The sequence below is a fragment of the Psammomys obesus genome, unplaced genomic scaffold (assembly GCF_907164565.1).
Source record: "Psammomys obesus unplaced genomic scaffold, mPsaObe1.curated_primary_1811, whole genome shotgun sequence".
Classification (NCBI taxonomy): domain Eukaryota; kingdom Metazoa; phylum Chordata; class Mammalia; order Rodentia; family Muridae; genus Psammomys; species Psammomys obesus.
In genome coordinates this window covers 7,640,657-7,666,860 of record NW_026596079.1, presented here as the reverse complement: position 1 = coordinate 7,666,860, position 26,204 = coordinate 7,640,657, and the positions used below count along the sequence as shown (strand labels likewise).

At 40.3% G+C, this 26,204-nt stretch overlaps 1 protein-coding gene across 2 annotated transcripts in view; it reads left to right on the top strand.

The window, feature by feature from the left end:
* The window catches only part of Khdrbs3 (KH RNA binding domain containing, signal transduction associated 3), a 168,126-nt gene that overhangs the window by 102,703 nt on the left and 39,219 nt on the right, over window positions 1-26,204 (top strand). For both annotated transcript variants that reach the window (XM_055626569.1, XM_055626568.1), the window contains exon 7: window positions 15,819-15,901. In XM_055626569.1, the coding sequence (XP_055482544.1) occupies window positions 15,819-15,901 (83 nt within the window). The remainder of the gene's footprint in view (window positions 1-15,818; window positions 15,902-26,204) is intronic.

The window sequence follows — 26,204 nt, the reverse complement described above, 5'->3', positions numbered from 1 at the left end:
GAAGCATGAATTCAAGTCACCCTGCCTGACATGCAGCAATGACAAAATTTATGCAAATCTTTGTGGCCAGATTTTACATATGCTGTTACTCCCTACCACATAAAGGAGAGAAACTGGTTTAGAATTCTACACGGGTCCTATTATGAAGTTCAGTGTCTCTCCTGTTCCCCTGACTGACTGTTGAGCCATCATTGGCCTTTTGTTCATAGCATGTCAGCTTGAGGGGCTCCATCTGTGCCAGGGCACTCCTTAACTACACAGAGATCTGAGCATTGCATGCCTTACTGCAGCTCTTGGCTTCCTTTGAATGTCTTTTCCTGTCTTACCCTCCCCTCTCCAACTGGAGCCTCTGTCCTCATCAGACATTATTAGTGGGGGGGGGTTGCATTTGGAGATCTGAATTGCCATTGTTTTCAATTGTAGAATTGAACAATACTTTATCCCATAAAATAGAGTATATGTTCCATGAGCAAGAGAGATTAACATTGTGTACACACATATGCAGACACACACACCTGCGCATATACACACAAATGAGCTGGAGAAACACAACAGAAAAGGAACAGCAGATTGGTCATTTTGTAGGGGCTTTTTCTGTAAGGTAAGAACTAATACAGAACAGTGTCAAAGCTTACCCCTGGTTTCCTTTGCTGTGTGAGGAGCAAGGCGAAGGGAATCCAAGTTCACCAGCACTAGCTATTTGGGAAATTTGGCTTTTTGTCTCCCTAACTTGGTGTTTGTTCACAAGCCTTAGAAGCAGCTCAGCGCCAGGGGCGCGGGCTGGAGTGTGAGGGGCTGTATTCTTAGTCTCTTCAGGGAAACTGGTAACCCCAATTTGTTCCAATTGCTGTGGCACTGTCACCTCTGCCGCTTAGCACTGCTACTGCCTCTGGCTCTCATACTTGTCTTTGTATGGCTCTGGGTTTCTTTTTTGCCTTTCTTTTGAACAAGCCTTGCATGGGGCCTGGCAGTTTATAGATGTCATCTAAGAGTACAAGAGGTGAAAATCTTGTCCCTTACTCTGCTGCCTAATTCTCAGTTCATGGTCATGCCTTCATGTATTTTCCCACCTTTTTATTTTTTATATATTAATTATAGTTTATTCATTTTGTATCCCAGCTGTAGCCCCTCCCTCATCCCTCCCTATCCCACCTTCCCTCCCTCATCTCCTCCCACGCCTCTCCCCAAGTCCACTGATAGGGGAGGTCCTCCTCCCCTTCCATCTGACCCTAGCTTATCAGGCCTCATCAGGACTGGCTGCACTGTCCTCCTCTGTGGACTTACAAGGCTGCTCCCCCCTCAGGGGGAGGTGATCAAAGAGCCAGCCACCCACCTTCTTAATGGAGTAAAATCTCTAGCCAGTTTTAATGAACATTCAGGTGTTTATTCGGTGAGCCAAGAAATATGAAATACGAGTGCCATTAATGAGAAATCTGTTTCCAAGGCTGTGAGCTTTTCACCATCCTTTAGGATGCTCATTTGTTTTGTGCTTAACCGTGTCTGTTAGCCTTTCTGGGACAGAGATTCTTCTCAGTCTGCAGGTAATGCTGATAATGTAGCTGTCAGATCTGCAGTCAGTCTCCACATCTATAACTTTGCCCACCTTGAAGATTCCATAATGGAATATTTTCCAGTGGAACATGGCTTCAATGTGAACAACCCAAGAGAGAGCTAATAAGAAACTAATTTAATAAATAAAACTCCTGATTTTGAAGGAAAAGTGACAGAATACAAAAAGCAAGTATTTTCATGATGATAGAAACAAACTAAAACTGAGTGGCTGTGGTATTTGGAGCATTAAAATAGTTTCGAAAAATTTTTATTTAGTTTGCATTTGCACACATGCAGTTGTGCGTGTCAGTGGGTCAGAGGACAATTTGTCGGTTCTCTCACCATGTTAACTCAAGGGAAGGCACTGAGGTCGTCAAGCTTAGCAGTGAGCACCTTTACTTACCGAGCCATTGTGCTGGCCCCCCCCCCAAAAAAAATGGCTTTAAAAACTCATATTTGTTCAAGCCTTCATGATACACAAACTTAAATTTTCATAGAAATACAATTATATTGTTCTTATTATCTGACTCATTTACTTAAGATTGATTCAGCTTTGAAGCCTGGGTAATGTCTCATGCTGTCGTAATAAGGTCCTATCACTCAGTGTGTTAAGGCTGAGCTGAGCTGCGAATCTCTTGCCTCAGCTTGTGGGTCATTCTGTGTGTAGTCCCACAGGTTAGTAAGAATAATGAAGGTCTTCCCTCAGCAGGTCTGGGGTATGTTTCTGTAATCCACTACAGTGTGCTCATGTACTTCAGTGTTCTGAAGTTGCCATGTGTGGTGTGGTCTTGCCTACTTGATAAATGCTAAGTGAAGGCTGTGCTCTGGGAGTTTTTTTGTACAGCTCTGAATAGCAGAGCCAAATGGTCTAACCCCTTTACCTTCCTTACAGATTCCCAGGAGGTAGTGCATAGGCACCTGATGTTCCATGGGAATCTGGGTGAGCAGTAAACAAGCTGTTGTAAGTTTCACTTGTACAATTATTTGTGCAACTCAGAGGAGCATTCCTGGCTGTGCCTCATCTGGAAAGGTAGGAAGGACAGTGCTCACCAAGCCTCAGGTCAGCACCCAGCCAAGGCCACAATGACTCCCAAGGGCTAAGACTAAGATGGAATGAGCGAGGATTGGGGCCTAATTCTTTGGTCCCTAGGCTAATGCTTTTGTTTGCCACATTCTCACTCATAGGCTAGAACAAATAAGAAAATGAACAAAACCCTACAAGTACCAGAGCTAGAAGCAAACTCAATATTGTATGCCCAGGCATAACTGGCCAAGCACCATTTGTCCCAGCTGCTGCCATCTGGCTTGCTAACTTACTGGAGGTGATGCTGAGCCTCAGTCAAGTCAGTAAGACATCATCACTCACTTGTTGTGCTTACAATGAATGAGCTGGCATCACCTGAGGTAACTTCATTTGTGAATGACCACAAAACTGTAGAGCAGCAAGCCCTTGTCCTTGATTCATGGATTCCATTCCAAATCAGAGTACCATTGTCCTCTGCAGTGGCTTTGAATGATGGAAAGGCTGCTTCCATTTACATGGTGACTGTGGAGCCCGGCGTGTCAGGCAAAAAGCCTTGCCTGCTGCTTCAGGAAACTATTTCCTCACAGGACAGCAGCTGTGGCTCAGCCCATTGAAGAGTCAGAGATGCTTTTGAGTAGAAGCAGAAGTCAGAACCCCAGGTTCTTTTAACAGGTACACAGCTTGCCCTGTTCTCCTACTTTATGGCCCATTAAGGCTGTACTAGATGGAAGCTGTTTTGAAGAAAAATGATGTCCTCACCTCTTACTTGGGAGCACTTTAGTACTTCCTCGGTTGTGTTGGGAATGAACTCTTTTGAAGTCCCAGTGCAGGAACATCAGAGAGGCCATTAGGGAAAGCTAGGCATGTCTTTGAAATTTACCTGTCACTCCTTAGCATGGATTGTATGTGAGTGTCAAGCAGGAAGAATGTGTTCACTTGGGCTTACCTAAAGGTTTGGGGCTTTTGTTGTTGTTCTATTGTTGTTGGTGTTGTTTCTGAGACAGTCTTACTGCGTAGAGCAGGGTGCCCTTGAACTCAGAGATCCATTCCTCAGTGCCTCCCAAGTGCTGGAATTACCACCATACCTGGCTTTGCCTAAAACTCTAATCCTGACAGATTTTGGAACTCAGTGTTGAAGAGGGCTTGACTGCAGTTAGTTACATTTCCTTCGTACAATGCTGCTGGATGCTTCGACTAGCTTGTTTTCCATAGTGAACATTTTAATTAAAGCAGTGCAGATTGCAAAAAAGTTGTTTATGAAAATGTGTTTTTAAAAATGAGACTTGAAAAGCCCAGGGACACCCTATCTAGATAAAAACATGACTGTTGTATAATTTCTTAGATTTACTTTACTAGAAATAAAAATGAAGAACAATGATATGCAGTAGGAAGTATCTGTCCAGGGCCTCACAAGTCAATCCTCTTCCTAACCTGCTTGAGCTGACTTATTTTAGGAATGGAAAATTGTATGAAATAATTCAACATGTGGAATATATGAGTCTAGGCAAGTTGAGCAGGGCAGACAGCTTTTCTTTCATCTCCTTCAGGCTGCTTTCAGTTTAGATTAATCCTCTGTTAGTGTCAGATTAGCCATAGCATGCATGGTCTCCTCCAGCACTTACCACCTTCACTTTTATCTGCTTACAACCCTGATTCCTTTAGCTGGTAGGCTTCTTGTGTAGATGCATAACTTATCTTATAGTGATTTGATCTTTCCTGTCTGACTGTTTCCCAGTACATTGTAAGTTACTGATGGCAGACCCTATGCCCCTTTTTAACATCAGGGACCAGTGGTTGGGAAAGAGTCAGTGTGTGATTTTTTTTGATACAGAGACAAAACACAGTTGACTTTAAAGATAATAATATACGTAATTAACTTATGTGTGAAGAGTGTATAGAGAGGACCAAAGATGAGGTTTCTCCAGGATGTAGCACTAGCCTCAGGTAGGGAACTAGTAACCCCAAGGTGGGGTAGCCTGGGATAGCCAGGGGGGATTTTTATGGAGACTCCTGAACACAGATAAGGGCGTGTTGCACATAGTTTGATGGTAGTGTGACATTCAAGAGGTTTTATTTTTGTCATTATTGCCATCTTTGTTCTCATAGCAGTGTTTTTACACTGTGTAGTTTATTTTTAGGTAAATACAGTGTGAGGTACATGATAGGATGTGGGTCCTAAAAGATACTTCAGAGCTATTGCGTTTGAATGTGCATATGAAAAAAAAAAATTAGGTAACAGTTTAAACTGTAACTACATCCCCAAGCTAGTGATAGCTAGTCAAAGGCTCAGGGACAGACACAGCAGTAAAGCAGGGAACCCAGTTAGCAGCATTTGACTCTGCTCTGCTTCAGTTCTTCACCTACAAATAGACATAGTAGCATTTATCTCTTGGAGATGTTATGAAGATTGGATTATCATATGAAGAGTACTCAGTATTGTATCTGTTACCTAAAATGCAATACGTAAGTATGTCTACTGTTGCTGACTCAGAAGTCCAACTACACTTATCAGTGGGGCCTCATTGTTCAGGAAGAATAACTGGTACAGTGGTACAGTTGACCAGTGATAAACAGGGAAAAGGGGGTTTCAGGTCTTGGCTGGGATTTGGAATAGTAGGAGTGCCCTGCACTGCTTTGGGAGTATAAATCTGTATGTGTGCACTTTGGAAAAAGCTTCTACACTGGTCACAGCAAGATCTTCCTCCCCTCCAAGGACCCTTGGTGCATCTGAGAGACTCCTAACAGAGATATACAGGGGAGTATAGCAGGAGGCTCAGTGGGAAACCCATAGGCAAAAACAAGGTGAAGACTGCTGACCCAGGTGGAATGGACAAGCAGCCTGCAGCTAGATCATAGAGACAGTGTTTCAAAACAGTGGGGGCAACACTCATTGCTATGTACAGCTATATACAGCAGTGGGAGTGATTCCTGCAAAACATCATACTGAACGAAAGAAACATGGCCCAAAATAATAGCTGTTCCGACTCAATTTACATGAAGCTCAGAAGCAAATAAAACCCTCAGTTGTGTTGAAAATCATGGTGGCAGTTTGGGGAGCAGATAGTAATTGCAAAACGACATGCAGTGGTTCTAGGAACTGTTGGGGATCCATTTCTTGATCTGTGTGACCAACTGAGCCCTTCAGTGACAGTCTCTGTGATGAGTACTTAGGGTTTTTATTTTATGACTCATTTTGCTCTTGAGTAAAAGATCAAAGAGTTGATCAACTTGAGAATTAAGAAAATGTGACTGTTCGACCTGATACTGCCCTTTGAAGCAGAAAAGCTTATCATCCTTCAAGCTGTAGGCCTGGATAGTGATCTCAGAAGTTCTCAATGAACTCTTGAAAATTGAGCACGGAAAATTCTTACAAAACATAGAGCTGGGTGCTTTCATCTCCACTTCTGCATTGGTGGGCCAGTAGCCCTTTCCCTGTCCTGTAGAACTGACATTCACTGGGCAAGCCTCTTTTGGCCAGATGGAAGTACATATGAAAGAATGTTTAGATCCATGATGTATTCATTCAGAAAGTAGTCCTTGGATGCTCGCTTAGTGTCAGGCACTAGGGAAAAGAATCCAGCCCCTGCTCTGGTAAGGTCTCATGTGCAATGGGCAACACACCCAGAAATAAGTACTGAGTATTAGTAACTATCTACCCCCCTGCTATGTTGCTATATGTACAAAGGATGAATCAAAACAGCACACAAATGAGAATATTTAAATACATAAAAACTGAAAAAGGAAAAGAGAAAGAAAGATGTGGGGGGAGAAAAGAAATGACTGGTTCATCAGCATTAGACAAAAATGAAAGTCTGAACAATAAGCTTTTACTTGTGGTTGATTTTTCTCTTGTGGCATCCTTTCTCAGTCCTTCATCCTCTAAATCACAAAATATAATTATCTGTGTGATTATTTCCTCAAATGTCTCAATGGTGGTTTGTGATTAATATTAGTCCAGATGCACAGGAGCAAAGCTGATTGTATGTTTAGTTGGTGCCTTAGCATATGCGGCTTCTCGTCCTCTGGAACACTGTTTGAGTGAGCAGCTGTCGGCTAGTGTCAAATCCTAAGGAAGGTAGCAGAGAGACTGATGGAATCTTGAACCAGATTAGAGCTTGGGAAGGCTGAAGGTCCTACACATCTGGGTGAAGCAGCGGGTAAATCCACTGGGTTTTGAGTTGGAGTCTAGAAGGTGGTTCCCTCGTCGGAACTAAGACAGTTGCCTTCTTTGATGCAAGAATCTCAGTTCCATGATGACAGAGGCTTTTGTTAATTCTTTTCACCAAGCTCTTCAGCAGTGCTGCACATACATATTCAGGATCAGTAGAGAAACTTACACATACATGTAACTGCAGTGAATAGGCTGAGGCAAGAGGGCACAAACCCGAGGCCAGCCTGAGCTAAGCACTGAGACCCTGTTACAAATGGTGAGCCTCATCATGACACTGCATTAACACACACTCCGAGAAATTACTTCCCCTCTCTCCTGTCATTATGGAATTGCTAGTTTAGCACTTAATTTTCTTCCCAATTTATAATTTTATCTTCCCCTTGCTTGGAAGGTTTCTAGTACTTCCTCACTGTTTCTGGTTCTATGTTTTGAGCACCTAGAAAATCTAACCAGTGTACTACTTCTGTTAGGTACAAAGTCAGAAGACATTCTGTTAGTGGCTGGCAGGCAGATCTCCAAAGGCTGTATTGGGATCTGTACAGAACGACGGGTAATCTTGGCACTCAGCTCTTCATTTACATCATAGTATTTGCACAGTAAAATGCACAGACCTTGCTTTTTAGGCAACATTTGAAGAGTTTATCTCTGTCTACAGAAGTCATACTTGGATAGATTTAACTTTTTTTTTTTTTCTTATGTAGCAGTTCTAGAGTTAAAATGGATAGGTCTTTAAATGAAACAGAACCATTTAATTGGGAAAGTACTGTGTCAAACACATTCACCTACTTTTTTTGTGGTTAATCTTACACAACCATTGAAAGTACCAGGAACTGTGTTTTGACTTCCTGTTTGCAAATTGCCAAGTTAGAGTTTTGAGACCTTAGTGATAAAACCACTGGTATGCACCCCACTCAAGTGGATTCAGAATGTGGCTATCACATTCCCAACGCTTGGTGGGAGGACCTCTTGAGTGCCTTCTTAACCTTACCAGGTAATTGACTGCCTGTGGCAACCCAGGGTTAAAAACTCATATTTGATTCAGATGATGTAGGAAGGCTTTTATTTACAATTAGCCGTACTGCAGTCTGTGTCTTTATACAGAACCACTTAGCTCGTATGTTCACTGTCATTAAACATACTGTTGAAGCTACATTGCCAAGGATATTACGTTCCAGAGTCCTGGCTAAAATGAATTCCCGAAAAGTCTGCATTATTTGTTTTATCAACTCAACATAATCATTATAAACCTTAAATTTGCTGAAGCTTTTCACACTGCATCTGTGTGGAAACTTCTCACATCTTGAAATGGCCAGTTGTCACCCTAGTTAAAGTGAAATATTCATAATATAATTATCTCCCTTTAAAATGATGCCACAGTGAAACAATATTATTTTAATCAGTCTTTTAAATTTTCTCAATTTAAAATGGTTTTTCAGGGTTTAAATATTATGCTTGATTTTACTTGTGATAAAAATAAAGCTAGGTAGGCCACACTGTTTTCTCTGTCCTGGAAGATGGCTTCAAAGTAAGCGTTCTTTTTATCTGGACATGTGCCAGGGTGGGAGTGGTACTGAAAGGTTTCCAGCTGTGTCAGAGCACATGCCCCTTCTGTAGCCTGTTGTCCACCCAGGGGTCCCTTGTCCTGGAGCTGTTTCTAAGCCTAAACCTCTTGTGAGTGCTTGATGAAAAAGCAGGCTTTGGAGTGAGCTCGAATGAACAGTTCACTTTGGTATGCCTCTGCACCATTTCTGATAATGTCATTCTGGTTTTCAGAAATAGAATAGAGTTCCAGCAGTGATCACATGCTCAGGGTGGGGAATAGAAGTCAGATACTGAGTGCTCACCAATAATGGTGTAAGTGCCCTCTGCATATCCCGGCTTTGAGTGCTCTAATAAGCCCCATGCCTGCTTCCTTCTGCAGTTCTGCCTTGAATTACATTCATCTCAAGGTGATATTTACTGTGTTTTCTGCTAGTTGGTCATCAATTCATTCTTTTTGCTTACCCACTCAGCAGATGTTGCCATGTTGCCTGCTCTGTGTCAGATGAGACCACGGCCTGGCTTGCTCCCTGCTCCCACTGTCTTCTCTATGCCCTTAGTTATCACCTCTACTTCACCTCTTGCAGGGTCTCTTCTTTCTCATGATCTCCCACTTAATTCTGTGACTATGCACACACATATAAAAACACTTATATGTGTACACATGCATTATTTTAAATCTAGCTTTCATATGTAAGAGAAAAGAATACAGTATTTGTCTTCCTGAATCTGGCTTATTTTACTTAATAGATGACTGACTTGGAGAAGAAGGAGAAGCAGCTGGCTGATGTCGGGGAGGGTGGTGGATACCAGTGGGAACAATATACTGACATGTGTGCCTGAAGATGGGTTGGGGAAAAGGGAGGATCAGGGAAAGCAGTACAGGAGAGATTGGTCCTAACTCATATGATCCCTATAGACCAGAGAGCAAGAAATGAGTTAGAGAAATAGTTATAGGTACTTGATATACACGAGTTATCAAATATAACTCAGAATGCTAATTCAGTTTTCAAGCTAACGTTTGCTGTCCAAGAAAGCACCAGAGGAGATAGCATATTCGGAAGTACCTGAAGTCAGAAACAGGGCTGCTTTCCATACCCATGCAGGTGCCCATTTGGTCTATGTTTTATAGGAGACAGGAAACAGAGTGGAAGTCAGGAAACAGCAAGCCTAGGTTTGCATTTTGGCTAGGTACTTCTGGATTAATGTTTAGATTGAGACACACTAGAGAGCCAAATGCAGATTCCCTGCTTTGTCCAACTGAAAGATTTCTGAATGGTTTGAAAGAGTCGAAAGGTTCTAATGAACCTAATTATGCCAGGTGGACATCAGGTTTCCTATTGGAATACAGAGGGAGGGGGTGTGTGAGATTAGTTGAGGACATAAAACAGATTCACTGGCTGTTTGGAACAGCAGCAGGAGAGCAAAGCAGGGGCACTAACATACATGTGCAAGAAAGGTGAGGGCAGGCTTATGAATGCCTCCTGATAACTTAGACTCCTAAGATACTTCCAGAACAATTCAATAGTTGGCTTAAAATACATTTCTGTCACAAGTGAAGTAATTTCTGGTCATCTGGGGAATGGCTAGAACTGTGAAGAAACTGAAGAAAAAGCACAGGACTAGGTGAGAGAAATAAATAAGTATTATCCTGCTTTTACCTAATATTGTGTCTGGTCGAACAGTGAGCATTATTGAATCCTCATTATGCATGTCTGCACCTGGTCTAAAGGAATCTTTTAAGACAACCTCAATTCACAATATAGGTGAAGCACAAAGCGAGTCATACACAGGGCCAGTTTCAGAGATAGGCACATTAGGTCAAATGCTGGCATGATACAGGCACAAAGGATGGTTTTGTGTGGTTAAAATGTTGTATTAACAGAATTTAAGCCACCTGCTTGAACTTCAGCCTATAGAGCTAACATAGGCCAAGAGGTAGCAAGGGCAAGAGACACTGGGCACACCTGGTGAAGTGGATTGGTCTCTGCTCTGGGGGCACAGAAGTGAGGCAGACAAGTGGATGCCTGTCATGCCATAAAAGAGAACCATCTTTAAGAGGAAATGCACACATGTAGAAATAACACAATCCCCAGTGTAAAAAAAAAATTCTCTAATGTGTCAGAGCAGTGATAGTGGAGTACAGTGAGCTCGTCTCAAGTCCTGCAAGACTGAGTAGCTTAGATGTGTGACTTGGCCAAGATCTCTGTGTTGTTTTGTTATTCCACTCAACTGTAGTTAAGTCATAGCCCGTAATGTACTCATGTTTTTTTTTGTTTGTTTGTTTGTTTGTTTTTAATTCTCACTCTGCCCCCTGAAATACCTGAAAAGGAACTTTTGAGTGTACACTAAGACAAATAAAAAAGTGAGCAACCAGTTGCTTTGTACACTAAGGATAAAAATTTAAATAATAGAGACAGAGATGGCTAAATTCTAATATCAGAGTGTCAGATGAAACACTGAAAGGACTGACAAGCTGGCTCATACCTATCTTCTCAGCACTTGGGAAGTGGAATCAGGAAAAGCAAGAGTTCAAGGTCACCTTCTGCTACATAGTCAGTTTCAGGCCAGCCTGGGCGACTCGATAGTTTTGTAAAAAGAAATGGGCGGCAAGTAGGCAGATCTAATGTTTAAAGGCCTCATAAACTCCACCATTCCTCAGCTATCCTTGTTCATTCGCCCGCTGAGCCATTCTTTGGTTAATGCTCTATCTTGTCCTTAGTCTGGGAAGTCTTTCCCTGGCCTTACAGTAAAACCAGAAGAGCACAGGCATCAGTCAGCTCTTCCCTATTCTGTCATGTTTGCATTTGTGTGCCCCATATTTCCATATGTTGTCCTTTGAACACATACTATTACTATAATTGGAAGAAGTATAAAATATACACCTCGTAGCCAAGTCCAATAAAGAAATCATGAAAGAAAGAACTGCAGTTTCATATTATGAAATATAAAACATTAATGTTAGTAATTCAGTGAACTAAACAATTGTATATAAACAGTATTGTAATACCCTGGCAGAATAATTGAATAAAGATTGAATGACATACCTATAGGAATAAAACAGTACACTGCATGGCATATTAGTTAAAAATTTAAATTTTAGTCATTTATAATCGTAAATATATGTCAAAAGTCTTTACTTGAACTACACAGTCTTTACAGACATCTAACATGTTATTCTTTCCCACCCACCCATCCATCCATCTATCTATCTATCTATCTATCTATCTATCTATCTATCTATCTGTCTATCTATCTAATCACTGATCTTAGCCCCCCCTTCCTTTTCTCCAAGTTCCATTCTAACACTCCCTTTTCTCCCCTGCTTCCCCCTTTCCTTCTCAGAGAAAAGGAGGCCTTCAAGCGGTACCAATCCCTAGCACCTCAAGTTGCAGCAGAACCTAGTGTATCCTTTCCCACTGAGGCCTGACAAGGCAGCCCAGATAGGGAATAGGCATCCAGAGGCAGGCAACAGAGTCAGAGATAGTCCCTATTACTGTTGTTAAGAGACCCACGTGGCGACCAAGCTGCACATTTGGCTCGTATATTCAGGGGGACTAGATCCAGCCTGTACATAGTCTTTGGTTAGTAGTTCAGTCCATTTAAGCCCCATGGGCCCAATTTAGTTGACTGTGTGGGTCTTCTTGTGTTGTGCTTGACTCCTGATTCCCTCAATCCTTCCTCCCACTCTTCCCGAAAACTCCCCCAGCTTGGCATATTGTTTGGCCGTAGGTCTCAGCGTCTGTTTCCATCAGCTGCTGAATAAAGCCTCTCAGAAGACAGTTATGCTAGGCTCCTGTCTGCAGGCATAGCAGACCCACCTCAAGGGAACTAGCATGTTATTTAAGAAGCCATAATTTGTATTTTCCAAGTGATGGGCCCCGACAATGACCTTCTTACACATTGAGCTTTATAGACCCTTTTTTTCTCTCCTGCAGTATTGCCAGTCAGGGATTGCAGCCCATGGTAACCATGTCACTCAGAATCCCAATGTACATTTCTTAATTGATCCTCCATGATACAGCTCCTGGCTTTTCATCATCAGCCCTCCACTCATGTCTTACAGTGTTCATTCCAGCTCTTAGCCTTGCTGGATGCAAGGATCACTGTGTTTCTGTTCCTGCATTGCTTTATACTCTCAGTCCATTTGGGATAACTTTTAATGGCCTTTCTTTGAATAGAAAAAAAAAAACAGTTTTTTAATGAGTTGACGTTGAGCTTCCTTTGCCTTTCTTAGCTGGCGTGGTCTGCCTTACCTCCATGCTTTCCTTTGACATGGTGAATTATGAGCGTTGCTATCTTTGGTTGTCTGTTCTTTCTCCCACTCCATTGCACATCAGCTCACATGTTAGAGATGGGGTCTGCATCCCCAGTCTATCTAGCACAGGCCTGACAATAGGTCAGATGCTGTAAGAAGAGTTTAAGCAATGACTACAAATGATCCTATTATTAATGACTGCCGCGTTGTAGCTTAGTAGTGGGTCACAATTCAGGCCACTATTTTGCTACTGCTCTGACAATAGAAATCATCTCAGGAATTGTTTCACATTGGCCAGTTTGCATTGGCCATTGGAAGATCATGGCCAAGTTAGTAATTTGCCCTTCATTCTATAGAACATCTTGGCTTGCTTTGTGTTACATTTTTTTTTTCATATGACTCTCCCCTATTTTGTATTTTTTTCCCTGTGTGACAAAACAATCAACCATATATGATAATCATGTATAATTTACATAAACCTTATTTCTGCAAGTTGGTAGTATCCACTTATGCTGATATTTGTTTTATTAAATACAAAGATTTTGAAACATTCTATTTAGATAATTACTTTTTCTAAATCAAATGAAGTGAGTCTGTAAATGCTTTTTTGAAGTGAATACATAATGACCAAGTTAAGGTGGTTAGCATTTTGATGTCCTTAAATAAAATTGTGCCTACAAAATATGTACAATTATGTAACCATTTCTTTTTAGTTTAAAAAAATATTGAGGCTAGAGAGATGGGAACACTTACTTCTTTTGGAATGGACTGGAATTCTATTCCCCCTAACTCATGTTAGGCTGCCCACAATTGCTTGTAACTATAGCCCCATAGCATCTTGATACCCCCTTTGGGCCTCCATGGGCCCCACATTCATACACTCATACACACACACCAACACACATATATACATAAATAAGAATAAAATATTTTAAGAGGTATGAACATCAGGTACTCTTCTGATGCTTCTTTGGCCATGTGGTACATTTCCCTGCTTCCAGGGGTTGTACACACATTTAAAACATCTCTGAGTAGCTGACCCTGATGTTTAAGGTGTTGTTCACAGACTATTTAAGTATTTTTTCAAAAGCCAATAAATCCAAACTTACTATGTAATTAACCCTGGAAGTTTAGAGCCAGTTATAGAACAAGGTAGAGTGCTTTTGTGGCCTAATTACCTGTGGGTGACACGTCTGGCTCCATTTTACAGAAGCATTGTTTTTCTTGGCTGTTTTGAAGTACACAGTCTTTCAGAAATAACAGTGAGAGGGCAGAGGCAGGAGGATCCCTTGTGAGTTGGAGGTCAACTTGGTCTTCATAGAGCCCCATCTCAAAATGAATTAATCAGCATGGAGCAAGTGTGTTGCCCATAGATTGACAAAGCTGGATTTTCTCCTGTAGCTACTGTCTTTTCCTTATTGAATTATAAGAGTTCTTTATGTATTCTGGACAGTAGACCAAATCAAATGTAGTGCTTCAAGCATCTGAAGGCTTCTCGTTTCTCTGATGGCTCCCTTTTGACATCGTAAATGTGTATGTATTACAGGTAAACTTTCCATCTTCATATGCTAAAGTACTAATTTATCCTCTGTTTCTGAAGGGGTTTCATTGGATATCAAATACTGCACCCAGTGCAGATCACAGATGCCAAGAACTCACTCCCACTAGCTAGCTCTTCTGGTCTAAGCTCCGTTTGTGTTTGGCTGTATTTTCTCTTTGTCTTCTAGGCTCTGCCCTTCCTGTTAGTCAGATGCTTCTGTGTCATGAGGTACATGTCTCTGGTGAGGTTCTGCTTTGGCCTTTCTGGCGCTTATGGCTATACCTCTCTGATGCCTTATTTCTGGAAATGATAAGTGTTTTGGGGGAAGTTTTGAACCAGTTGTTCTTCTGAATTATTTTTCTGCGCCTTCCACTCCCTTCTTTTGGCATAACTCATTGTTCACATGCCCATACATTTGGTGCTGTCCATTATCTCTGAGTCTATATTATTTTTTCCAGCCTTTGTTCTCAATGTGTCTATTTTCAAGTTAAAGGACTTCTGTCCAGTGTTTCTGCTTTAATTATTGATTTTCAAGTCAAGCATTTACCTGGGTTCTCTATATACTGACAGTCTCCACTTATGTACTCAAGCTTTACTTGATGATAATAGTTTCTTTAGCTCCTTGACTGTGTTCAATGTGTTGGTTGAAATTCTTTGCCTTAGCAGATTCAGTGGCTCAGCTTCTTCAGAGACAATTTTTATTAACAGCTATTTTTCTCATAGAGACCATATTTTTGTATTTTTTAAAATGTCTCAAATTTCTTGTTTTAAACTAGACATAATATATTAATAATTCATCAACTCTAGGAATCATATTCTTCCAAGATCCTTTATTTGTTTTTGTTTTATGTTTAGGACTATTGAAAAATTCAGTTGTGTGTCAGGTGTTGCCATCTCAGCCTTCTCCTCTTCTTCTTCCTCCTCCTCTTCCAACCTCCCCACCCCCTTTCCCTTTCTCTTCCTTCTCCTCCGGCCTCCTTCCTGCCTGGCTTCCACTGGGATTGTGCTTGTGTGTGTTGACACTCATATCAGACACTCACCGAGCCAGTTGGCCTTCAGCTCTGCTTTAGAAGCCCATTGCCTCCCTGTGCTGGGTCTCAGGGTCATCTCTAGGCCTGTGGACTTTTCTGAGTCATGGGATGTGGCACTGAGGTAGACATGTCCCTCTAGATTCCCAGGAATATTTTGGTCTTATTAATTAACCCATTTGCCCAATATTTCTCCACAGTCTCCAGCAGCTAATATCTTAAACAGGTGGCTCTAATTATTTTCTCCAGCTAACCCCTAGGGAGTCAGCCAGTTTGTGCTAAGGAGAGTGCCAAGTCAGGTTGGATAGAGACCACTCACTGGGAAGCATTCCTAAATGGTTCCAGTTGCCTCACTGCACCCCAGTGGCTACCAGGCTATTGCTTAGGGAAAATAACACATAGCTCTGTTCTTACCAAGATTTAGCCATGGTTACTTTGTTGGTGTTCCTTTTTAAATAAATACTCTTTGACTCTCTCTAGCTCTATGGTCAGTCGTCCAGTCCTGGCAGTGGTGATCTTAGTAGTTTGCAGCATCCACTTGTTTTTTTGAGAGAATGTTGGGAGTTCCTTGCACTGGCAAGTTGGACTGAAGTCACACCTGCACCTCTCCTCACAGTGTTGTTAGACTCAGCTGGTTCTGTGCAATGACTGGAGGCAGAGTGCCCTTAGAGGATAGTCTGGCTGATTCTCTTTCTGCTGTGTTTCAGGACTATGATGATGGCTATGGCACTGCATATGATGAACAGAGCTATGACTCCTATGACAACAGCTACAGCACCCCAGCCCAGAGGTAAGAGTCACCCCATGCAGCCAGGCCTGGCATTAGCTTGACATAGGGTCCCTCCACAGCTTGCTGTTTGCTGTTGTTTCTTCTAACTAGAGAAGTGGGATCTGTGCTTCCAGATAGCTTGTGTTATTGCTCCCAAGTGCTATCATGCTAAGGCATCCAAGACATGAAAACTAAGTTTCATTTTATCGACTCTGAAAATTCGCCCTAAATGTTTACTATCATCTAAGGAAGGATGATAGCCTCAAAGTGGGCAACCATTCAGTCCTAAGGCCCCAAATTCTAGAGAAACTGAACATCCTGCCTTTCTGGAGTTTCATGCCAGAGCCTGGCTTGCTTTTCACAGAATATTGCACCTTCTTAGCAGTGATGCTCCTGCTTCCTGTCAGCTTCAGTTTCTGTAAATGTAACAACTTCTTGATCAGACCCTCCTCCCAGTAAATTGCATACAGCAAATATTGGTCCTGCAGAGACTACAAAGCCTAACCACAGATTGTGACTGTTGTGATGGAGTGTCCAAGCACAAATGTGACATGGTGCTACTCATGCTGTGAGTGAATGCATGGGTTCTCTTACCTGTAAACTCTGATGCTGGATAGGTGAGAATGTTAAACAGTTTTTGTCTTTGCTCATGACAAATGGCCTTTAGACTTTGGTTGACACATGGTCTTTTTCAGTGGATGCTTTGTTCTTTATGTTTGTATTAGTAGACGCTGGGGACTGATTCACACCTACAGTTTGTTGAAAGTGACACGCAGCAGGCTGTGTGACACTTGTACTACAGCTTCTCCTGTAGCTGTAGCCAGCACTTCCTAAAGTGTCCTACTGTAGAAAGCAAGGAGTGGGGTTCTAGAAGGAGCCATTTGTCCAAAATCACACCATAAGTGGGATGAGGAAATGGGCCTTGAGTCGGATATTCTAACTCCAGGACTACTTTTTATAACTAGGCATTTCTCTGCTTAATTTAAAAACATGAATGTGCATAAATATTTCTGTTTTCAGGATGAAGTGCTCTGGTGAAGCACATGCATCACCCACCTCATAACACTTACTGAGTGTGAGGTTTCTGTCTGACCCTGTTCTAAGGCCTATCACCCAGGCCACATGAGCACACACTGCAAGATGGATGCTGTGCCTGGACAAGAGGAGGTCGAAGAACAAAAAGTTGATAACTGTAGTCGATAGAGGGACTAGTTGCTTCTGAGCTTCACTGTACTCTTAGTGAATGCTGGCCCCACACCCATCTCGATCCAGAATCCAATGCTGTTGCATGGCTTTGCTTGAGCTGTAATGTTCTAGACAGTGTGCTGGTGTTAGTATGGCCTTTTGTAGTCTCACCTCTAGTTAGCACACACTTACCTTTATATAAGAAAAAAATCATATATTTTGATCATTCTTTCCAAACTTCTTCTAAATCCTCCTCATTGCCCCACCCACCCAACTTCATATTCTCTCTCTTTCTCATCAAACAAAAAAAGAAAGTAAAAAAACAATAAAAAATCCAGTAAGAAAAAAAACCAACCAAACAAAATGAAACATAAAGTGCACACTAAAAACCATATGGTTCATTTTATGTTGGCCAATTACTGCTGGCCATGGGGCCTGTCCTGGATTTTGTGACACTGGATTGAAGAAAATTGACTTTCCCTTTCCCATCAGCTAACAATTGAAATTAGCTTCTTTGGATCCACCTCCACTCCTTAGTGCTGCGATTTTCTCTGCTTTAAACCTGTATCTGTCTCCTGTATGCCGTCATACTGTGTGTGAGTTCATTTGTATACTCATCCTTTTCTGCCTGGAAGATACTGTTTTTGTTTTCTTGGAGTCATCAACCATCTCTGACACTTAGCCTCTTTCCATCTCCTCTAATGCATGGGAAGGGATTGATGAAGACATCTCATTTAGGAATGAGTGTTTCAATGCCTCTCATTCTCTGCATATTGTCCATTTGTGAATCTTTGTCTTAATTATCATCTAGTGCAAGAAGATTCTTTGATGATGGTTGAATGATACACCAATCTATAAATATAGCAATATGTCATTAAAAGTCATTTTATCTATGTTCCTTTAGAAGAATAATAGTGATAGGTATCTCCTAGGGCTGATGGCCTCTATAGTATCAGGATCTTGGCCACTTTACTAGTGTCAGGCATTGTTTTCATCTCATGCAGTAAGTCTATTTTTCTTTATTTTTGAGTTCATAATATAAATTACATCATCTATCTCTCCCCCTTCCTTGCTCCAACCTACCTCATATACCCTTCCTTGCCCTCTTTCATATTTATGGCCTCTTTTTTCATTAGTTGTTACATGCATATATGTACTCACACACATATTCATATATAAATACACATAGACAGATAGATAGGTTAATTAATTCCTAAATATAACTTGCTTAGTTTGTTTAATGTTACTTGTATGTTTTCAGGACTGATAATTAATATTAATAATAGCTGAGAAAGACTATTTCTCCCACTCTTGTTATTACTTAGTTGCCTGTAGTTCTTTGTATAGGGTTTAGACTTCATGGTCTCCCCTACTGCCCTTCACTTTGGTATGTCTGTTGTCTGTTAGGCTTATGTTTAGGCAGTTATGTTGGTGTGGCTGCTGACAGTTCTACGAGGTTCAGTCTCATGGTAAACTCTCTCATGCTCTGGCTCTTACAATATTTCCACCCCATCTTCTGCAGTGTCCCCTTAGATGTGGAAGTTGCTTTGTAGGTGTATCCATGGGACTGAACTTCACAACCCTGCAATTTGATTGGTTGTAGTTTTCTGTAGTGTTTCCCATCTGTTACAAAGAGAAGTTTCCCTGATAACGGGTGAGAACTACACTTACCTGTGGATATAAAGACAAATGTTTAGAGTATAGTTAGGGATTGTGTTGGTTTAGTAAGGTAGTGGTTGTAGGTTCTTCTCCACAGTCCATGACTTCACTAGCCCTGCGTAGTTTGCCAGATTTCCAGTACTAGTCTTGATTTCCTTTTTGTTGATTGGGTCTTAAGTGTGATGAGAAAACTGTTGGTTACTGCTAAGGTTTGTGTATTGCTATTGCACACTTAGGGTTAGTTATTGTACCATACTGGTTATTATTGTGGTTGGTAGATCTCATCTGGATAGCAGTATTGGTTTTGTACTTCCTCTAGAAGCTTGCTTGGCACCTTCTGGTCAGTTCCAGTTCTGGCTATTTCTAACTGGCACTAAGGTCAGTTCCAGTAGGAACTTTGGTTCCTGCAGTAGACCTTAGCCAATCCAAAAGTGGTTGGGTGTTCCTATAACATTTGTGCCACAAGTACAGCAATATATCTTTTAAGCAGGTTGCTGTTGTAGGTGACAGAGTTTGTATCTAGGTGATACTGGTGATTACTTTTTTCCCTGGTAGCATGTAAAGTCTTAGAGCATGTGATATATTTTCATTTTCTGATGTCTTCTTTAGTTTCCTCAATATCTTAAGATTTTTATTATAAAAGTCTTTTATTTGCTTGGTTAAAGTTATCCAAGGATTTTTTGTTTATTTTCATTTTTTGTTTGTTTGTTTCAAGGCTATTGGGAAAGGCACTGTTTCCCTGATTTCTTTCTTTGTCTATTTGTATTTGCACATGGGAAAATTACTTATTTTTTTGTATCAATTTTTGTGTCCTATTTTGCGAAATGTTTTTATTATCTTTAAAAGTTTACTGATAAAGTTTCTAGTGTCTTCATGTAGAACTCACTTCATGTATAAATCCACACCATCTGTAAATAAAGATACTTTGACTTTTTCTTTTCCTATTTGAATTTTTTTTTCAGTTGTCTTATTGCTCTAGCTAACATGTCAAGTCCTTCATTCAGTAGAAGTAGAGAGAATGGACATGCTTTGCTTTGTTCTTGATTGTAGTGTATGCTCACTATAAATTCCCTTTATTATGTTGAGATGTATCACTGTATCTCTAGTATCTCAAGGACTTTAATCATGAAAGGGGTGTTGGATTTTGTCATAGGCCTTTTCTCTATATAATGAGATGGCTATGTAGAAGTTATTTTTTAGTTCATTTTGGTCCATATGGTGGTCATGTATGTTGAACCATCCCTACATCTCTGGCAAGAAGTCTACTTGATCATCGTGGGTGATATTTTTTATGTGTTCTTGGATTTAGTTTGAAAGTATTTTATTGAGAATTTTGCATGTATGTTCATGAGAGAAAATGCTCTATATCTTTCTCTTTCTGTTATTTCTTTGTGTGGATTTGGTATCCATATTATAGTAGCTTTGTAAAAAGAATGAGGGACTGCTTCTACAGTTTTTATTTTTTGGAATAATTTGAGGAGTATTGGTGATTATCTTTGAAGGTCTGGTAGAATTCTGTGAATCCATCTACATAGGATTCTTTGACTTGGGAGATACTTAATGACTGCTTCTATTTTTCTAGGGGTTGTGGGCCTGTTTAAATTGTTTATTATTTTCAACTTGATTTAATATTGTTAGATGGTTTATATTAAGGAATTATTTTAGGTTTTCCAGTTTGGTAGAATTTCGATTTTTAAAATATGTCATTATGATTCTCTTAATTTCCTGAGTGTCTTTTTTAATATCTCCTTTTCATTTCTAATTTTATTTAGATATTACCTCTCTTCTTTGGTAAATTGGGCTAAGGATTTATCAATCCTATGCTTTGTTTTGTTTTGTTTTCTCAAAATATCAATACTTCATTTCATTGATTCTTTGTGGTTGTTATTTATCTGTCTTGTCTGTTTGCTTGATCTATTTCATTGATTGTCACCCCAAGTTTGAATATTTCTTCCCATCTGCTCATTTGGTTTTAATAGATACTTAATTCTAAGAACTGGTGCCTTGTTTCCCATAGATTTGGGTGTGCTATGTTTTCCTTTTCATTCAGTTCCTACAAGGTTTTAATTTTCTTCTGATTTCTGGCTTATTTTAATGCATATGTGGTAGTGAGTTGTTTAGATACCATGAGTTTATATACTTTCTACTTTTTCTTTTACTGTTCATATCTAGCTTTAGTCTATGGATTCAAAAATGATGTGTGACATTATTTCTGTTTTCTCATATATGTTGAGACTTGATTTATGTCCTAATATGTATTCAATTTTAGAGAAAGTTTCATGGCTGCTGAGAAGAAAGTATGTTTCTTAGTGTTTGGGTGGAATGTTCTGTAGATGTTTTGACTTACGACATTATTTTAGCTCCAGCATTTCTCTGTTTATTTTTTGTCTGGATGTAAGTTTCTTGGCAAGAGTGGAATATTGAAGACACATGCTATCATTCTGTTAGACAATATGTGATTTTACCTTCAACAGTTTTTTTTTTAAATAACTTGGGTTGATTTGGTTTTGGTACATAAAATAAATGTTTAGAATTGTAATATTCCTTTGTGGACTTTTTCCTTTGAGTATGTACTCTCCTCTATCTCTTATGATTAGTTTTAGTTTTAAGTCTTTTTTGCTAGGTGTTGAAATAGCTGTACCTGTTTCTTCTTGGTTCCATTTGTTTGGAATACTTTTTTTTTTTTTTCTAAACTTTACTCTGTGCTGTCTACCTTGATTTTACAGTATGTTTCTTGGATGCAGCAGAAGATTGGATCCTATTTTTGTATCAGTTCTTTTAGTCTTTTTACTGAGGAATCAATTCTGTCTTCTTATTGAGGAATTGACACCATTAATATTGAAAGATGTCAACAAATAGTATTTATTGATTCCTGATAGTTTGTTGTTATGGTGTGAGGCCCTCGCCCCCCTCTTTTGACTAACTGTTCTGAGATTACCTTTTTTTTTTTTTTCTTTTTTCCCCTGTGGTGTCCTCTTGGATGTAGTTAACCTTCTCTTTAGACTGAAGTTTTCCTTTAAGTGACCTATGTAGAGCTGAATTGGTGGGCAAAATTTCCTTGGATTTGTTTTTATTGTGAAATGTTTTTTTTTTCTCCCTTGATGTGATTGATAGCTTTGGCATCTGTTGTCTCCGAAGCTTGTAGAACATACATCTAGGATCTTATGGCTCACAGAGTCTCCTTGAAAAGCCTAATGGGTTGGGCCTTTATGACTTGGTCTTTTTATCTTGCAACTTTTATTACCCTTTTTTAATTATATACATTTAGTGTTTTAATTTTTATGTGCTGAGGGGAATGCTTTCCTTTTCTAGGCCATTTGATGTTCTGTATGTTTCTTGTTTTTTAATATAGGTATATAGGTTTTAGTATAATATAGGTTTTAATATAGGTATTGATTTAGATTGGGGAAATTTTTTTTCTGATTTTATTAAAAAATATTTTCTGTGCCTTTGACATGGGTTTCTTTTTCTTCATTTATATTATTTGTAGGTTTAGATATTATGAATATTTTGTGCGTGGATTTTTTTTTTTAAGATTTAACATTTTCTTTGATTGAACTATCTACTTCTTCTACTCTGTCTTCGTGACCTGAGATTATCTCTCTCCTGTCTTGTACTCTATTGGTGAGGCTTGTCTGTGAGTTTTTATTAGATAGACTGGGTTCCAGTTTTATCTCAGTCTGGGTTTTCTTTAATGGTTCTGTTTTTCTTGTTGTTTGTATTTGTTTTATGCTAAATTCTATTTTCGTATCTTTAATTGTTTTCATTATTTCATTCAAGTGTTTCTGCTTTCATGGTTTTCATTAAGGAATCTATTCATATCCTCCTTAAGGTCCTTGCTATTTTGAAGTCCTCGTCTTATGCTTCAGCTGAATTGCTTTTCCCAGAACATATTTTATTGTAATAGAACTATTGGTTTCTGGAGGATACATTCTGCCTTAGTTATTCATCTTTGTGTCTTTTCAGCTGTGATATAGGCATCTGGAGATCTGATGTTTGAGTTGTTTCTTCATGTAGATACCTGGTCTCATTTTTGTTGGGTAGGTAGTCTGTTCTACAGTTTCTGCTGCCACAAAAGGCTCTTTCCAAGTGTAGTACTTGCTAGAGAGAGATTCTGTGTCCCTGCCTAGTGTGACACCTGTAGGTCCCTGGTAAAAGAACAGTTCTGTGTGTCAGCAGGAAGCACAGATGCATGGAGATAGGCTAGAAAGAAAGTCTGAAAGAAGCAGAGGGAAAGACCTAAGGGATGGGATTCTGGGTCTGCAAACCTTCTTATGTTTTGATTTTGGTTGCTCGTAGACAAGGTCTCATTCTGCATATTTTTCAGTAGGTAACAGAGGAGAAAACTAACACATTGCTCTTTTATTTAATGCACCACCATGCAAAACTCTAGTCCAAATGATCTGTGTTTCTTCAGCTGCTGTAAAGAGCCATATTGAAAGCCCTTACCCATAGGACAGTAATGTCACAGTGAGTCTCTGGTAAGCAGACAGAATGAAAATCAAGTTACTGAGAGGATTTTCAAAATCAGGGTCAGAGTTTAAGCCTTTACTTACATGGCTCATTTAATCTAAAACACAATGGTGAGAGTTGGGCCTGGGCTGATACAGCTTCTGATCGCCTCACTCTAAACACGGTGACGTGGTATGCAATGGAAAGCACCATTCAGTGTTGGTTCTTGACTGTCTGGTATATGCTTGGCACTGCTCTAACACTGCATTGTTAACTGAAGACTGTTAACAGAGACTATCACTGGAAAGCTCACTGGCTATAAGGAAACAAAGGCGAATTTTTAATTATAAAGTATTATAAGAAGCCTGAGAAGTTTCATGTTTTCATTGGAAAGATGACAAAATTCCAGGTCATTATTTATGGATGACCTTAGTTTATCTGAGAGAATAAGGATAAGGAGAAGTGCCCCCCCCCCCATGATAGTCAGGAAAAGGACCACATAGTAAAATGAGGCAGGCACCAGGGACAACAAACAACAGCAAAATATGTAGTTTGAGGAGCAATCACAGTGCCACACAGATGGAATATTCTCTTTAACACCTGAGACTTAAGACTTGGAATCACTGGGGAGCCAAGAGAATGACGTATTATGCCTTAATTTAGAAAAATTGCATAGCCAATAGCATGGAGAAGCTGGATTGGCAGATGTTTAGCGTAGCTGGGGCAGAATCAGTTAGGAAGCTGCAACACTATAATTTATAAACCCTACGTGTCAGGAAAAAACTCAGGTGTCCATGGCAGTGCAGCCATCTCTAAAGTGATGTTTTCAGGGCTACAGCTGACCTCACCCAGAGGAACAAAGTCCCCAGGAATTGCATGCATGTGCAGTGCAGAAGGAGCCAAGTGGAGTGAAATACTCACTTCCTGGAGAAGAAAACTGGTTCAGACATTTAGATCACTTTTCAAATATCATTCAACCTAAAACCAGAAAGCCACACAGTGAACCTTTGTTTTTCTGACTGCCTGGCATTGGATAGGCTTATCTAAGCTGCTGCTTGATAGCAAATTAAAATAGGATTGCTATTTTGCAATGTCGGCTTGAAGAAAGTTTTGTGCTCTTGTGTTACTGTGGTGGGGAACTATAATAAAATACTACAATATTGTTTTCTCGTGGCTCTGAAATTAAGACTCAAAGTCAGTATGTCAGCAGGTTCTCCTCCACCTGAGGCCTTGTTCTCCTTGACTGGAAGGTGACTACCTTTTTCCTGTATCCTCATGGTGTACTTCCTGTGTGAGTACATCCTTGTGAATCCAGAGTTTGTCTTTGGCAAACATTAATCAAATTAGATTACAACCTGTCCTTAGGTTTCATTTCAACTTAAGCTACCTCTTTAAAGGTCTGTCTCCAGGCGCTCATAATCATGGGTTTGGAAGTCTAGGGGTTCAACATAGGATTTTAGGGAGAGTATACACAATCTGGCCCATACAACTCAGACACATGATGTATGTACAGCATATGTCTCAAAGTTAGGAACCTGATGTAAACCAGAATATCCCTAGTATCAAATAGTATCAGTGTGGAGATCATCTATCTCTTCCTTCTCATTATCCCTTCGGCCTATGCAATGAGGTACCATCATTGCATAGGTTCAGAGAGCTTGTCTAGAAGCTCAGGCCCTAACAAGTGTATAGTCTCCTTGGCCACTATTTCTTCTTCCTTCCACCCTAGTTTGGATTTTAGCTGCCTTTAGTAATTGCTGTTTGAACATAAATGATACTCTACTGTGGGTAACTGTTTGCCTTAGAAGATTCCTGCACTAAAGGCTTGTGCCACAGCTGTTAGTGCAGCTTTTTAAGTGTTGAAAACCTTAGGAGTTGAGGCCTCGCTGGAGGGGGAAATGGGTAACTGGGTAGGTCCTTGAGTGCATCCTGTCCCTGATCCCATTCTTACTCCCTGCTACCATGAGGAAAAATCTCCCTTCTTACAAGCTACTGCTGCCATGGTGTTCTGCCCATCATGGGGCAGGTGATGATCACGAGCTCTGAAACAATCTGCCAAAATAAGCCCTTCTTCCCCTAAGTTGTTTTGTCAGTTATTTTGCCAGAGATTAAAAGCCTAACCCATAAAGCATTGAAAAACCCTGGTATTTAAATGCTTTCAGATATTTTAAGAATTGTGTCTGAAAGCCTTACTTTACCAGATCCGGATTATCATAATGAGCAGAACCTCACTTAAGCCACATCTTTAATATATAGACTAAAACAGCAGTCTAGTCTTCCAACTTAACGTTAGGTCCTTGCAGCCAATAGCACTCCCTGCTTCTGCTGTTGGAGAGCACATACCTTCAGGGTCAAGACAGTGGTGACACCTGCAGTGCCAGAGGATGCACCACCCTGGGTTTGTGGCTCAGATGTCTTATTTTACACTTTACACGTTGCAGTTTCTGTGAAATTAGTTTCATGCTTCATTAATTTTCTTAAAGTCTGAAACACATTCTGTGCTGTCATTGTACTTGGTTGTGGTTGTGGGTTGCCAGCTTGGCCTCCTTTTAAAAGAAGGTGGAAGCCATGAGCAGAGCTTGATAATGCATCAGAGCTCGAGGATGCACCACTCTGGAGCCACCAGTATGAGCACTGGGAAAGCCTGTGAAACATGTGGTCCTTGTCCCCTGACATGACCTTGAGGATACACATCAGAATCCAGTAGGCATGCCACTAAAGCCATCTCCTAGTCATTTGCTGTGTTCAAATAAGGGGTGAATGGCTTTGAATTGCTGCGTGGCTGCTATTTTCTTTCTCTTAGGCAGGGCTATGCTAAATGCAACTGGATGCCTCTGGCTCTGTTAGGGACCACACTGCCAGAGTAGAAAATTGGAGAGCATACATACATTAGTGTTTTCAAGTTTCTGCTTTGATGTGTTGTTCTTAGCACCCGTTATCCACAGACACAGGGTGTTTACAAGTTCAGAGTACTTTTCATTCTGATACAGGTGTATTGTCTGTAGCATTTGGAGACCTGTGCTGTAGG